The following is a 15479-nucleotide window of genomic DNA, read 5'->3' as shown; positions in this document are numbered from 1 at the left end:
ACCTTAGGCATGTTACCAATTTAATAGCTAAAGTGTTTGTTTGCATTATAAACATTAATTTAGTTTCTGAAACATTCGATGTGGGACTCTTTTGCAATTTGACAATGCATAATCTCATTTCCACTGCCAAGTCCAGTTTGACTATGTTGAAGGAACTCTCTGCTGAATCAAAACAAAGGAAGAGAGTAGGGACCAAATCAAAGAGTGATAGCCCTTTGAATCCTCCAAGTCCATCACCTCCATCTTCATGTATTCATTTTCATTCATCTTCATCTTCATGTCGTTGGAACAGACAATGCCGTTAGAACAGACAATGCCCAGGAACAAGGTTGCAGCTTGTGCCGAGCACTATGTGGGAGATGGTGGCACAAACAAGGGTATCAATGAGAACAATACTATAATAAGCTTTAAAGAATTGCTTGAAATTCACATCAAGAAATGTTTCTATAGTCTAAGAGTTTAATATTAGGAAATTACTTTGTATTTAAAATCCACATTGTTATCAGGTTATGGTTCCTTTTAACTTTACCGAGTTCATTGATGACCTGACCTATCAAGTAAAGATTATGTTGTGATATGTTTTGGGCATGAAATGCAGGAACTTAGTAGCCAACAACTTGACAATAGATGCTTCAAATAGCATGTAATATTTATACAGATTATTTAATGCTGATTGTTTCAATAATTCATTAAAAAATATTTGAGCTTACTTTTATTTATAGGAAGTAATGTACGTTTTGATCTTACCATAATCTTGTTTTACTTTTATAAATTTCTTTTGATTTTGAATAACTTGAGACAAATATTTTTCCTATAAATATTTTGCAGTGGTTTGCCTACTGGATTAAACTGTCTCCAGAAAACTTTTCAATGCAATCGTGGTGCTGCCGCAAGATGTAAGTTTGATTATAAGCTAGTTTTTCTTGTGAGACATTGAAATGGATAAGAAAGGATATGATTCCATTTAACTTTACTGAGTGCAGGAAGTCATGCTGGCAAAATAATAGAAGTTGTTTTGAGTTAGATAAAATAATAGTAATGATGATAGAGAAGTTGTTTTGGTTTTGTATGGGAATGGAAGTGGGACTCCATCAGTTGTTAGTTTGTTTATGATTTTTTGATGATATTAGAAGTCCCGCATCGAAAATTTAGTAATAAGTAGGAGTGTTTATAAAGCTATTTCAAACAATAAATATTAAATGTGATGGTGTTGGGCTGCTGTGTAAAATGATTTGGGCTTAAGATCCAATGTATTATTTTGACACTTTAAAATAATAATTTATAAAAAAATATTAATAAAAATGAAGATAATAATTCTGAAAAAATATTAATGGTAAAAAATATAATATGTAATAAAATATTAATGGTAAGAAAATATAATATGTAATTAAAAAATCATAATAAAAAAATTCCACGTATATTTAAAAAATAATTAAAATTTTGAAAATGACACGATGGACTGCCACGTAGACAAAATGAAAGAATCTTTGATGCAATCTGGCAATCGGGGACTTATCTGACGGACAGGGGCTTAAACCGGATCTCGCTAATATTACAGGGGGGCTTTGTATATTAAACCCTAAAAAGTAACATCCAAAAGATTATCTAAAAAAACAAGAGTTTTATAAGTTTCTCAAGTTAAAAAAAAAAAAAAACAAGTGTTTTCATCTTCAACTTAATCAAAAGTTCAATTATTTTACAACCTCATCTTTATTAGTGTATTCATATTCGACTTGATTAAAATCATCTCTATATGATAAAGGTTATACAATATTATAACTAATATGTGAATGTGAATCAAATTAAAAAGTACGAGAGAAGTTTTCATGGGGCAGAATATAAATGGTGCTTTTTAAAATTTGACAAAAAAATGGCAAATCGGGTGAAAGAATAAAATCCAATGATTTTTAACGATTTTATCAATTTCAGAATGATTTTATCTATTTCGCCTACGATTCAACACAACGTTCTGACCTTGAAATGTGAAATCTATAGATTTTAGGTTTTAAATCGCGGTTTTAACAACTATTAGACCATATATTACTTACTGGGCTTATGCATATTATTGGGCCTGTCCTTTGTATAATGGGCTTACGTATTGTACTATTATTTCATAGCTCTAGAACTAGGATATATAATCTGCATCTATGCAATGCTTGTGTAAACACTTGTAACAAACTTTACCAGAAATCCAGTTATGGATATTACAATGAATAACAAAGTGCAGAGCACTGAATATCCTATTATGGTATCAATCGCCAATCGTTCCTAACCATCTTCCGCTCACCATATATACACACGCAAGAATTCTCTGAACTCAAATCTTGCAGTGTAATATCGTTCTTCTTTTTCACTTCCTAGTTTTCGCAACCTGGTTCCGTTACGACCTTCAGAGAATCTTCAACCATGGCGCCTTCACCAGAAAACAAGGATTCGCATTCACAACTCTCCAACATGTCCAACCACACAGTGTTTGGACCTAAGCTATCAATCAAGCTTTAAGAAAAGAACTTTCTTCTCTGGAATCAACAAGTCGAAGGCATCATCATTGCACACAAACTTCACAGATTCGTCGTGAATCCACAAATCCCTCCAATGTTCAAGACAGATGCAGATCGACTTGCCAATGTCAGGTCAGAAGAATATGAATCATGGATCGTTAAAGATCAAACCTTGTTTACTTGGCTTTTGTCCACAATTTCAGAATCTGTTTTACCTAGGGTTTTATCTTGCAAGCATTCTTATCAGATTTGGGATCAAATCCATAAATACTTCACTACAGTGATGAAAGCCAGGGTTCACCAATTGCACGCTGAACTCAAGATCACAAAGAAAGCAAATCGTTCGATATCTGAGTTCGTTCTTCGCATCCGTGCAATTGCTGATGCACTCTTAGCTGTAGGAGAGCCTATCTCAGAATGTGACCAAATTGATGCTATCTTACAAGGTCTTCCGGAGGAATACAATCCGTTCATCATGATGGTCTATGGGAAAATTGAACCACCTACACTCTATGAAATTTAGTGAGAGGACACGTGGCGAGAGGAAAGGTGGTACACGTAGGTTTATTGTTGTGTACACGTGTGACATGGTGGCATATCGTTTTAGTGTGTTGCAGTGGACAGACATGACATTGTTTGGCATTGTGTTGGGTTTGATGTATTCGGTTTCGGTTGGTGTGATACTTGACTTTATCGTTCCTCCGATCAATTTGTGTAGTTATTGTTTTGGAATTGACCATTTCTTCTTCAATGTAAGCAAATTTCTACTCCCAGAAATCTATTATTTTTATAATCTTAGTAAAATTATAAATTATAATTTGATTATTCAAAAATCAATATAAATTAAATCGCATATAATTGAATTGGATTGATCAAATTCACAAATAAACCGAACCGCAAAATAAATTTATTTTTATATTAAATGAATTTTTATCTCAAAATCGATCTAAACTGCAACGCAAACACTCTAGTATTTATTTATATTTTATTGTAATCTTTGTTTTATAGATTTTTCTTATTATAAAGGAAACTCTTGTATCCTTTCTCTTTTCTTTCTTCTTTCTCCTTTGCTAACATGATATTAAAGAGTTTGGTTTACTAAATAAGTTATTTGCAACAATACAGATTATCCTTTGATTTTGTTGTCAATTCGTGTGTTATGATCTATTTTTCAATTAATAAGTGTGCAACTAGCGAAATAATATACTGCAAAAGAGGTTAACGTTTGAGATAATTTAAAACGATTATATAATCACTCTAATTTTGCAAAATGATATCAATTAAAGAGTAATATTAAGGATTTTAAACAAAACAATATGATCATTCAATAATTTTGTTCGACCATGACTGATTCATGAGATCAATTGACTATTAGGCTTTGTTTGCGAGTTTGGAGGAGCATGGAGAGATTTTGGAAAATAGGAATGATTGGGTGAAAAGAATAGAAAATTTTTGAGTTGGAAGGTTTTGGAGGGTTTGAGGAGAGAAAAAAAGAATGACACATAATCTCTATCATTTATTTTAAAATTTAATGGTTCAGATTCATTCTCATGTTCTCACATAAAAATGACATTCTCATAGCACGCGTCCTCATATAGGACGTATACTATGAGAATGTCATTTTTATGTGAGAACATGAGAATGAATCTGAACCATTAAATTTTAAAATAAATAGTGGAGATTATGTGTCATTTTTTTCTCTCTCCTCCATCATTTATTTTAATAATGAAGGAGAGAGAAAATAAGAATAACACATAATCTCCACAATTTATTTTAAAATTTAATGGTTCAGATTCATTATCATGTTCTCACATAAAAATGACATTCTCATATATATATATATATATATATATATATATATATATATATATATATATATATATATATATATATATATATATATATATATAATACACACACGTTAATTATTAGACCAAGTCCTTCATCGATTAGGCAGTGTAAGAACTTTTACAATTGATTAGAAATATTTATTAATCAATTCCATACAAGCCTTGATATGTTTTCGCGAAATTTTTAAAATAAGAAAATAGGTTGGAAAACATTTTGTGTTTGTGTATATGTGTGATTGTCTCAGTACTTCAAAACTTGCTCTTAACATTTTATATTTTAACTAATCACCCTAAGACTTGAGCGTAACATCAGACAAACTTTCACACTTTCATAATTTGAAGTCTTCAAGTTCCTATACTAGAAACAACAATGACTTAGAATTTCAACTGAAACTTAAAATATCTTATTTATTAGGTGACGTCATGAGAAGCTTTACATGACAATTAAAATCATCTCTTCCAATAACATAGAACTCTCTAGAGTCGTCTCAAATTTTTGGAGATCCTGTGTAGGTTAGCTATAGTTTACTTATGACAAAACAAATAGAGACCCTATTTAATCAAAATTTAACTTGACATATAATTTATAAGGCCTTGTTTAACTATAGTTTAACCCTGAAAAATTTGAGGCCCTGTGCAGTAGTCCGCCTTGCACGCCCTCAAAGAAGGCCCTAGAACTCTTAGTATCCATAAGCAATTTGACTTATGGATTTATTTATCTTCAAAGTTATGCTTTCATCAATTATTATAATTCAAAATCAAATGATGGTCATACATGCAATCACATAGATTCAAAACACCAAAGAGTATTCAGAGCATTTGGATTTAAGGTGTTTTATAAAGGTTTCATATGGATGTAGTGAATAAAAACATTAATAGCAAAGAAACCAAATCACTTATTTTGATCATTAATAATGATGGATAGTTGGTGGTCATCACATAAAATCATAATAGGATCAGTGTGAGATTTACAAAAACATCAAAGGTTTTATAACAGATCAATTCTCTTATTAAGATTTAATTCTTTTAGCCAATTCTTATTGAAGTTGTTGAAACTCATTCAGGGTTCATCAATGCAACCAAAATGAGGTTTGTTGATAATCAAAATTCTTTTATGAAACACAATCTAGATAATACATTAGTAATGCCTGTAATATAGTAAAAGAGGAACTTTGTTAGAACAATTTGGAATTACTTCGGTTCAACCTAGTTATGATTTTGTTCTTTGAGATGTTTCTTGATCTCTCTTTGAGGTTACTAGTTTAAAGCCATCATCAGGTGAACTCTCATAATTATTGTTCTCATCTTCAAATTCATCCTATATTGGTTCAAGACTTCTAAAGAAATATTGTACATTTGAGTTTTTAATCATAGCTTGAGAATCAGGAAGTCTTTCATCAAGTTAAGTGGCATATACAAATTCAAAATCAAAAATACTAGAAGAGTATATAACTTCAGTGTTTCGATCTTCTGAAATAACATGAATATTTTCTTTACTCACGATCAGCTTTAAATGTTCCCCTATCTTTCCTATGAGATAAAAAGTTTTCACTTCTTTATGTTTCTTCTAAGACAAGTAATTAGTTACAATACATGCAGAATCAATCTTCTCCTCTACAGAGACATAACTTGCTTCAACTATTTCTTAGATTTAGGTTTAAATTTATAAAATGTTGTTTTCTTCTACATAACTCTTCTTTTGAAATTCCTAAAAGAGTGGCCTATACAGGTGCAATAATGATATAACTCGTGCATTTTCTCATATTCTATTTCCACATAAAAAAAAAAAGCAAAAACTAATTCTCTCCACCAATATTTATAACTCAAGTCTTTCACCGTGCTAAATTTACAAGACAAAATGTCCAAAGGCCTTGACGAATGAAAGTTTATTTGAGGCCGAATCAATACATATAAGAGTCCCAATGCAGTTGGAAATGAAAAAGATAACCTTTGGTCTATAGTATTCCTAAGATAAGTAATGGATTCTAATCTTAACCTGGGCTAGGTTTGTTTAAGTGTAGAAGGATTATCCAAGAAAAAATCTTAAGGATTTCAAGATTAACATTCCATGACTGGTCTCACTTTGTGCGCATCTTCCGAGCTAGAGAAAGAAAACTTGAAGAAGTCTTTACCCATAAAAGTAATATCTCATTTTACAATGGGACTTCAAAAAGACGATAACTTAAGGCGCAAACTAACCATTGTCAGAGGATAATACCCCTTATGTCAAATAATCCTTTAATGAAAATTGTGCTTTCGAACTTCTATTCCTAATCTACATTCTTCTAGAATTAAAATGACAAGTTTATCTCTCTTAACACATCGAGCCAAAAGTTAACTTTGAATATGTTACAAAAAAATTTGACTTCAAGTATGTTACAAACAATATCGACTGCTTCTAAAAGATTTGACAGTTTTGAAAAAGATTATGGGGTTTTAGATTGGCCGAGATAGAAATTATCTCAAAGAAAAGTGAATGGGTTGTGATCGGCTCCAAGATGCAAGGAGAGTTCGAGAAGATCAAAATAAAACTAGCTTATCATTGTACAATGAAGCTTTCTATCAGTCCTTTGTAGTATCTTGCTCTTAAAGTTATGGAATAATCTCCTTATATATAAATTGGCCTCTCACATTTGAATTAATGAGTTAGTCTCTTGCAATATGTATTATTTTAGTACAAGATGACCATGCTTAAATTAAAAAAGGGATGTTTTTATTTATTTTTAAATAAAATTTAGGACGAGAGTAAGGTACCCCAGTCTAAGAAAAGTACTCAAAAGAAAGACATTTTAATCATCTAGTCTAAGAAAGAAAGATCTTCCGTTCGCAGAGCACTTAGAAAGAAAGAGATTTTATTTACAACGAGTAATGATCCAATTTATTCTTGAGAGGAAAGAAAATGTTTTGGATGTGCAAGTGCTCATAAATACTCAATTTTGTAAACACTTAAGAATGTATACTTCTATACCAATAATATCAATACTACCCATTATATAATAATATACCACACGATAACAGAAGCCTGAGCTATTTTGGTGATATTTAAAGATGTAAACAGTTGCAGCAAAAGCAAAACTCAAAATACAATAAGATTAAGAATACAAAAATGGTATATTAATAACTAAAGAAATATTCAAAACCCTGTGTTATATAAATATCCACATATATAAAATCAAAACATGTCTAGATTTCAGTATACGGACGGTCAATCTGAATTGATATTCTAGTTTTCACAATCTATTTATACCCAGCCTAGGATCAAACTAGTTTTTGGTAGAAAACATGACAGCCTAGGATCCAAGTAGTTCTGATTATTATATGTATATCTACACCATGTAAGATGTTTCCCATGCAAAGATAAAACTGATGGGCCATCTACTAACAGAAGAAAAGAAAGGAACAGCCACCAGAAACAATCAATCGAATGCTATAGGTAAGAAATTATCATCATCTAAAAGCATGTCAATATCAATCAAATCCTCCACACCATCAACTGCTTCTTCCGAATTCATCAAACTCGAATTACATGGCTTCTATGTAAGATAACAAAAAGAAATGTCATTAAACCAAAAATATTGGTTAATTTTAACATAACATAAGACATGTCAGAAAATACCTTTTGGCGGAAATCATCTACTACATTTAGCAGTCGTCTGTACTGAGCCCGAGCTTCTGGATACTGAACCATGGACTGAACTCTTGAAAGAGCCTTTTGGAACCTTTCTTCACTTTGTTTCCTCCCTTCCTTGAAAAAATCATAATCATCCTCCTTCACAAGATTGTTGTTAGGTTGGTTGGGGACATTATTTACGGCATCTGGTCGAAATCCTCGTAAACCACTGCCCTTGCGCCTCCACCGTAATACAACCTTCTCCAGGATTCCCACAGACCAAATGATTGGTTTAAACTTCTTTCTTACCTGGTGACCTCTTACATGGGCCTTTAACACCATGGATTTAAAGTCAGTATATGGATGTATGTATCAAATGTTTAAGGACAAATAATAAGAAAACAACGAAGAAAAAGAAAGAGTTATATCTATGATCTATGGATGAACTCGGCCCCTAGCCTTCTATGGCAACCAGGCTGAAAAGCACAAACATATATAAAATAAAAAGACCATCTAGGAAAGAGAGCAGCTGGATGAACCTGGATTTTAACAACTCTTTCACGAATGAACAAGAATTCTTTTCTCTTTGTCCAGCCACGGAACTTTTTCTGTATTTGTACTGCGGCGGCATTTGCTGAACCTTTCCCATGAGTAGATTTGCAAGCCTTAGAAGCTACAAGAGAAAGAGCCTGCTGATCTGACAATCCAAACTCATCATCATCGTCATACTGAGCTAACTGCTTTTTTTGAAATGATTGCATTCTAAATACTTGATGTATTCTACCAACAGCTTGTGTAGCATTGCGGACAGCATCAAGAGAATCCTTAAGGCAGATAACATCTGGTATATCTCCCCAGAGCACAGGTGTCGCAGTTCGTTCTGAAATCGTCTGTACGACATTCTTTTCTTTTGTACCATCTTCATTTGCATCGGCCACTGTGAGTGATTCAAGGTGGCTAGTTAATAATGACTCGGCAAGAAAACCTGATATTCCTTTGTGGCCACAGCTAGAAGCAAGATCTGCAGGTGTTCTTCCTGAAGGGAATGCTGGACATGGATCTGTCAATGCTCCAGCAGCTGCACCCATGGAGACAAGGAGACCAACTGTTCGTTCCCTGAGCATATATAACAACTAATTAGCATAAACATAACTAATTAGCATAAATAACCGATTCATGTTATGCTAGATGGAGATTATACGACATTTTCAAAAAATAATATTCTTAAATTAGGCTTCTTATAATATAAAAGGATTAATCAACCCGACTTTAGCATATAAACCAATGTATTTTTTCAAAAATACTTTTGAACTAATTTACATTCACCTGCATGAAAACCCACTCCGAACCAGGTATCAAAATAGTATGTATTTTTATTATGTAGATTTTTGTGTATGATTTGCAAATAGGCCAGTGTTTGGAATTTCCGTATCCCCTAATGGCTCATATGCAATCAAACCTAAAATTCTAAAACACCAAAATAATGGAGAAAGGCAATATAGCAAAGGAAGTTTCAATCAAAAAATAATTGCAGCATGCAAAATCTATCCAAAGCAACAAAGAAAATATATTGGGTCCTTACCTGCCACATGATGCAGCCCAGTGTAGAGCAGTCCATCCATTCACATCGCGGAAATTGATATTAACTCCAGAAGTTACAATTGGTGCTATGGCCCAATCATAACCAAGAGCAGCAACTAAATGTAATACACCTTGCCCATCTTTACCAATCACATGAGGTCCTTTACCAGTTTCAGTTACTTTGTGAAGAAGCCATGAGTACAACTTTTCCTTAACCTGCCTGTGAAACATATGCATCTTCAACATGTATTTTGATGTACCCATATCTCCAGTTGGCTCTTCATTACTCGAATATTCCTCTTCCTCTCTCAGTGAAATAAGCTTAAGAATCAAGTTTTGTTTCTCCATATCATCCTCAAAAACTTGATCTGAAAGATGCACTGAATTCAAAGTAAGCAATTCTTCCAGTTGCAAATGAAGCATCAGTTCATTAGAGCTGTTAAAATAATCTGCCAAATCTACATTTCTAGTGAAGCCCTCTCTGAACTCAAATTCCCGAACTTCACTACAGGCAAATCTATTGGAAAAGGTTACGTAGAAAGGGACCCGTCCAATCTCATGAGGTGGAGCTTGACAGCATAGAATTCCATTAGCTAAAACCGTAGCTGGAACTTCAACTTCCCCAAACATACAGGACCAGTTACATGTTTCCACATTTGGTTTACTCTTCAAAAATGTTCCAACAATCAACACCTGTATGGTTTTGAGAAGGACATGTCATTAGAACTACAATATGTGCTGTAGCAGAAACCGGCAGAAAAGAGTAAAACTATTATCATGTGTAAAATTCTAAAGCAAACTGAAATCATCAGGATACATCATGAAATACAAAGTACTTATATAAGATGGGAAAAGTCCAAATATGAAAGAATAAAAAGACAATATGCATCTGATCAGAACAAAAGATGAATAGATAAACAGAGTATCAACTTAGATGTGAGATTCACACAACTATATACTTCTTAGGCAACCATTTATTGTTCTGAGGTTTCTTCTTTTATTGGATATATGCTGGGAATAAGTAATTAGTACGTATGATACATTGAAATTTCTTTTGATATTTTATGCATATCTATTGCATGTAATTTATTTCACGTAATAAGTACCTGAATTTCTGATTCAGCATAAGCCCATTTAGGTGAAAAATCATGAATGCTAAACAGCTGGTCTTGAGATAGGGAAAGGTTCAATGAGGTATCATCTATCACATTCCCAGATTCATCTGTGCCCCATGGAATACCAGGGGAAGACTGCATGTGCAGATCATCCACCGATGCAAATGCTGTAGACATCCACCTAGAGAAGCTATCAACCTTACTCAGGCTTTCTGCTGCATTCATAAAAGCACGCTTCATGTTCAAGGAATAGTTGACACTGGCTTCGCCATGAGTTTCAAAGTCAGATTTCGGTGCATCCTGAGATTGTGCATGCTCATTTGACATGTTTTGCAGCACAGGCTGCTCTTTTGGTTCACAATTAAAATAAAATGGGTCCAAACCAATTTCTGGACTTGCATTATTAGTTTCTTTTCCCAGTAGTTCAGCGGAATAATCAGATTCAAATTCTGAAGTCAACGATTGAGTAAAGCTCCACTTAGGAAAATCTCCAGTATTGTCTTCAAAAGGAATCTGGATCAACAATTCAAATAACAAAATGGAAATAGTTATTTATTTTTGCTAAATCTCAGAAACTGGTGTTGGTAGATCAAATATAAGGCTGACTCGAGATCATTGCACTGCAGATATCACTAGCAGTAACAGTAAGTACCTGCCAATTTGATTGGAGAGACTGTGAGGCCCTTCCTTCAGTAAAGACAGCATCTTCTTGTTCAAGGAAGTTGCTCATTGAACTTGGTGGAATAGAATTAGACAAAACAGGGGAAGGATCAGTATACAATCCTGCAGATTTCTCCATGCCATTGTCCCAGGATGCTATGTTGAGTGCTCTCTGACCCTCGATGTATGTAGTATCACTAGGATTGGATTTACCCACTTGAACAAGTGGGAGGTGATTTGGTCCTGAAATTGATAACTGGCCATGATCACCTAAACATTAATGTTAAATACAAGTTACAAAATCATTATCTCACACCAAAAAAAGGGACAAAGTAACCTGAAAAGGGATGCGTAAGATATGAATTATTCGAAAGAGCGTCAATCTTACCCATTAGGGGACCATTCCCCAGACTTTGCGACTCGTGAAAGGTTTGAAATCTCGGGCTTGCTTGATGAATATCCTCTGGGAAGTAATTCGTTTAAATCTTTTAGCAATGATCAAATGAACCAAAATATTATGTAATTACACATGCATATGCAATTATACGTTACAACAGTGTATTGAGATATTTAAAGCCTTGGCATATTTAAATCAGATTATAAAGATCATGTTTTATAATGTATCATCAATTAGATACTAAACCAGAATTACCTGAATCTGCTTCTTCACATAAAGAAGTTAATGTGCTTGTTGGGCTCATGGAATCCGCACTTCCTGAAGGCATGTTAACAGAATTTGCAGGAAATCCAGATGACACAGAGCTGCCCTTGTGGGAATCTGATGTAACCCCATTAGTATCTGTACTTGCACCAATATTTGTCTTGTTAATCTGAAAGATGAATAACCCATCAATCATTTATTAATAAATTATTACAGTTACCTTCACAAGTTTTTTTCCTGATTTCAAGAAAATTATTACAGAAATAGCATTTATAGTCTTCAAAAGGATTGTGCAGCTTACTTAGTATCATCAAGTTTGAATTAATAATAATTAAAATAGAATTCCTTCCCTTGTAGGAAGATAATTTTATAATTTAGCAATAGAAAAGAAATAACAGTGTGATAGTGAGAGAGTTGAAGTGAGAGACAATGAAAACTTTAAGGATGAAGAAACTCAAAATTGACTCGGCTCAAGCTTCTAGATGCCCATACATTCACAGGTTAAAACTACACCAGTATCGAAACGAAGCTATTATTGGTCTAGTGAGGTGTGATGTAACAACTCGGACTCAAGACCGTTTCGATTTAGTCATACTTTCACATACTAGTTTTATCAAGCAAGACAATTAGATGTTCCCTTCATTCAGTTTAGAGGGAAACTTAGGATGAAGAAACTCAATATTTACTTGGCTTGAGCTACTAGATCTATACATTAACAGGTTAAATTGAAAGTGAAAATTAACAAAACCAAGCTAAGTATCGGTATACTTGATTTGCTCGGGTGAGGTGTGATATGACAACTCAGATTCCCGATCTTTTACATCTAGTCACACTTTCCAACACTAATTATATCAAAGAAATTAATCCTTTTTAAAAAATATAAATTAACATGCCATTAAGGATAACAATGTTGTCGAGTCTAAACTTAGACCAACACATGAGAAAGAAAAAATCCATAAAAATACCACCAGAAATAAAAATATTGTAAAATAAATAAAAGAATAAAAATACCTTTACATCCAAGTAGTGGACAAATACTATATTCGTCATATCCCTGCAGTAAAACAATTACTCAGAAGACCATTTGCTGATTAATTTTAAGAAAAACACAACATTTCAGTAAACTTTATTGGAAATTTGAAAAGTTGCCAACAGAAAACAGTTAAAACTTAAATAATATACAGTTACTATAATTGACAATTAAAAATGCATCAATGCAGTACTTGGAAGCTCAGCATGCAACTGCCATGTGGAATGTTGATGTACTGGGATCGAAGATACTCATTACACAAAATATTAAAAAGTATAATATGTCACCATACTCACTGTTCAAGCATCCAATAGCTTCGCCTCTGGAAATTTTCATTCTCTTCTCCATGGGCATAGTAGCAGTGTAACACGTCAACACTTCCCACCTATATTCAAAGGATATTACAATAACAGCAAATCATTATTTTGATGCAGAAAGATTTATTTTACAATTAGAAAATATTAGATAAAATAATTCAAGTCATCTTATGTGTGTGTGTGTGTGTGTCACTCACAAAGCTTTTAGTAACCACAGACTAAAAACCAAGGTAAATCCCATGATTACCTTCAACTTTTCGTGAGCTTCCCTCACAGTTTTTCCATCTTTCTTCTTTCTCCAGTTGTGTCCATCCTTTCTGAAGTATCTCAAAACCTTCCGATCAAAAAGAAAAAGTGATCCACCTGAACTCATGAAAAATACATGTCAAAAAGTACTCTGAGAGCATGAAGTGACATTGCAGGCAAAAAAATAAGTCAACTACGAAGCAAAACATTAGCAAGACCTAAAAATTACTAATAGCACTCTACAAACTACAGAGAAGAATTTCAGATATGAACTTAATAAGTGCCCTTTGTCTAGATAGAAGTGCTCATATTCTTTAACTGAAATATCTAGTCAGAATTTGATTACATTCAGACAATGAACTATTAGAAAACTCCACAGAATTACAAGGAAGACAGACAAGTACAACCTCCAGGATTGGCATCTAGAAGGCTGTCAAGAGAACATCCAAAATACGCAGTTGCAACAACCAATTGATGGAGGATTTTGATTTTAAGCTTCTTAACTCTTAAGCAATTGTACCACTACCAGATATATTGATAAGACTCAAAAAGGATGTACTAATAAATTAAACATAACATCTTGTCACATAAATAAATAAACTAAACACAACATAAAATAGTCAGAAACCATACTCGGAGGCCTATTAGGCGGTTCTGGTGTGAGTTGAAACAACTTATAATTACTAAGAATTTCCAATATTTCTGCAGGACGTAACCACCGATGCTGGGCTTCAAACTGTAACTGCTGAATATCTGCACATTGATAAATAATTAAATATAGCATCAATTTACATATTCAATCACTGCACTACTACCCCATACACAATCACAATAGTTTATACAAACTTCAAAAATGCAACCATTTATTTGTGAGGCTAATCGGCAAGGTCGAAAATCACATGCAAAGCAAATCACTACAAGCTCATATTACCAATTTACAACAAACACCTATTAAATCAAATTCCTATTAAATTATGAATTAGCATTAACAAATAGTTCATTAAAGTTAATTTATAGTCAAACCATTCACATTAACATAAGCGCAGTCATTAGGTTTCTTCATTGTCTCCAATTAAACCTAATTGAGTCAACAAAATAATTCAAAACCCTAAGCGCAAACTAGATATTCAAAAACAAAATCACACAACATGCAATCCAAATTTCACATAGCAACAAAAAAACGAAATCAGTACGAACAAAAAATCAAAGAAGCTTACCTAGTCGAGGAGCCAGTCCGTGAGAAGCACGCTCCGCCATGGCGAGCACTGAAAAATCAGAGAGAGAGAGAGAGAGAGAGAAAGGGAGAGATTTACGCGGAGAGAGATATATATCACTGTCTGAATCTGAAGAATACACCGACTTTTTCGCACTTTACGTTCTTTTCGCTCTTTCCAGTCAGCTTCTTTCTTCGCTTCTCTGACACAGTGACGTAAAAGACGTTATGGATTGCTGGTCATGACTCTTTTTTTACTACTCACATGATAAACCTTTCTGGTCTAAATTGAATTGATTATGGTAATCCCCAAAATGCCTTTTTATTTCACCCAATCATTGTTTGACGCGTGGATGGTTGGTGGAGCCATCAGTTTCTTTTTAACACGTGCATCATTCCGATCTTGTGTATTGTAAAAAAAGTATCATTATTTTTAATTATATTATCAAATTAATAGTATTATTTATATCATTTTTAATATAATATTTTGCATTTTATATTTATGATACTAAATATATTAATCTAGATAAAAATGGTAAATAATTAATGTATAATAATGATACCTTATTAAATTAATGTTTATCTTTGACCAAAAAAATTAATGTTTATCTTTGACCAAAAAAATTAATGCTTATCCTTTTTCATTTATAGATTTTTTTTATTTTAGATTTCTTTTTTGACGGCTTTTTTATTTT

General features: G+C 33.1%; 1 protein-coding gene across 2 annotated transcripts; it reads right to left on the bottom strand.

Annotated features, from left to right (window-relative positions):
- Positions 1-7443: 7443 nt before the first annotated feature.
- LOC131632078 (calmodulin-binding transcription activator 2-like) lies at positions 7444-15054 on the bottom strand. Of its 2 annotated transcripts, none has more exons than XM_058902848.1 (13): positions 14789-15054; positions 14205-14324; positions 13573-13688; positions 13305-13393; positions 12990-13032; positions 11970-12147; positions 11706-11780; positions 11310-11587; positions 10649-11170; positions 9544-10235; positions 8501-9077; positions 7968-8291; positions 7444-7884 (listed from the first exon to the last, which is right to left on the bottom strand). In XM_058902848.1, exons 1-13 carry the CDS (start codon positions 14826-14828, stop codon positions 7768-7770), a joined length of 3171 nt encoding a protein of 1056 aa, XP_058758831.1. In that variant the 5' UTR covers positions 14829-15054; the 3' UTR covers positions 7444-7767. The 2 variants fall into 2 exon arrangements, with proteins under 2 accessions (XP_058758831.1, XP_058758832.1); XM_058902849.1 differs by having other exon boundaries at positions 11310-11560.
- Positions 15055-15479: the final 425 nt, after the last annotated feature.

Source organism: Vicia villosa, unplaced genomic scaffold, assembly GCF_029867415.1.
Source record: "Vicia villosa cultivar HV-30 ecotype Madison, WI unplaced genomic scaffold, Vvil1.0 ctg.000901F_1_1, whole genome shotgun sequence".
Lineage (NCBI taxonomy): Eukaryota > Viridiplantae > Streptophyta > Magnoliopsida > Fabales > Fabaceae > Vicia > Vicia villosa.
Note: the sequence above shows the minus strand (reverse complement) of the source record. Positions and strands in the feature narration are given on the sequence as shown.

Excerpts from the sequence above, each read along its gene's own strand:
- LOC131632078 (XM_058902848.1), bottom strand. The coding sequence starts at position 14,828 with ATGGCGGAGCGTGCTTCTCACGGACTGGCTCCTCGACTAG. Across the intron at positions 14,325-14,788 it reads CGGACTGGCTCCTCGACTAG|ATATTCAGCAGTTACAGTTT; the intron begins GTAAGCTTCTTT and ends ATCAATGTGCAG. Across the intron at positions 8,292-8,500 it reads AAAGAGTTGTTAAAATCCAG|GCCCATGTAAGAGGTCACCA; the intron begins GTTCATCCAGCT and ends ATGGTGTTAAAG.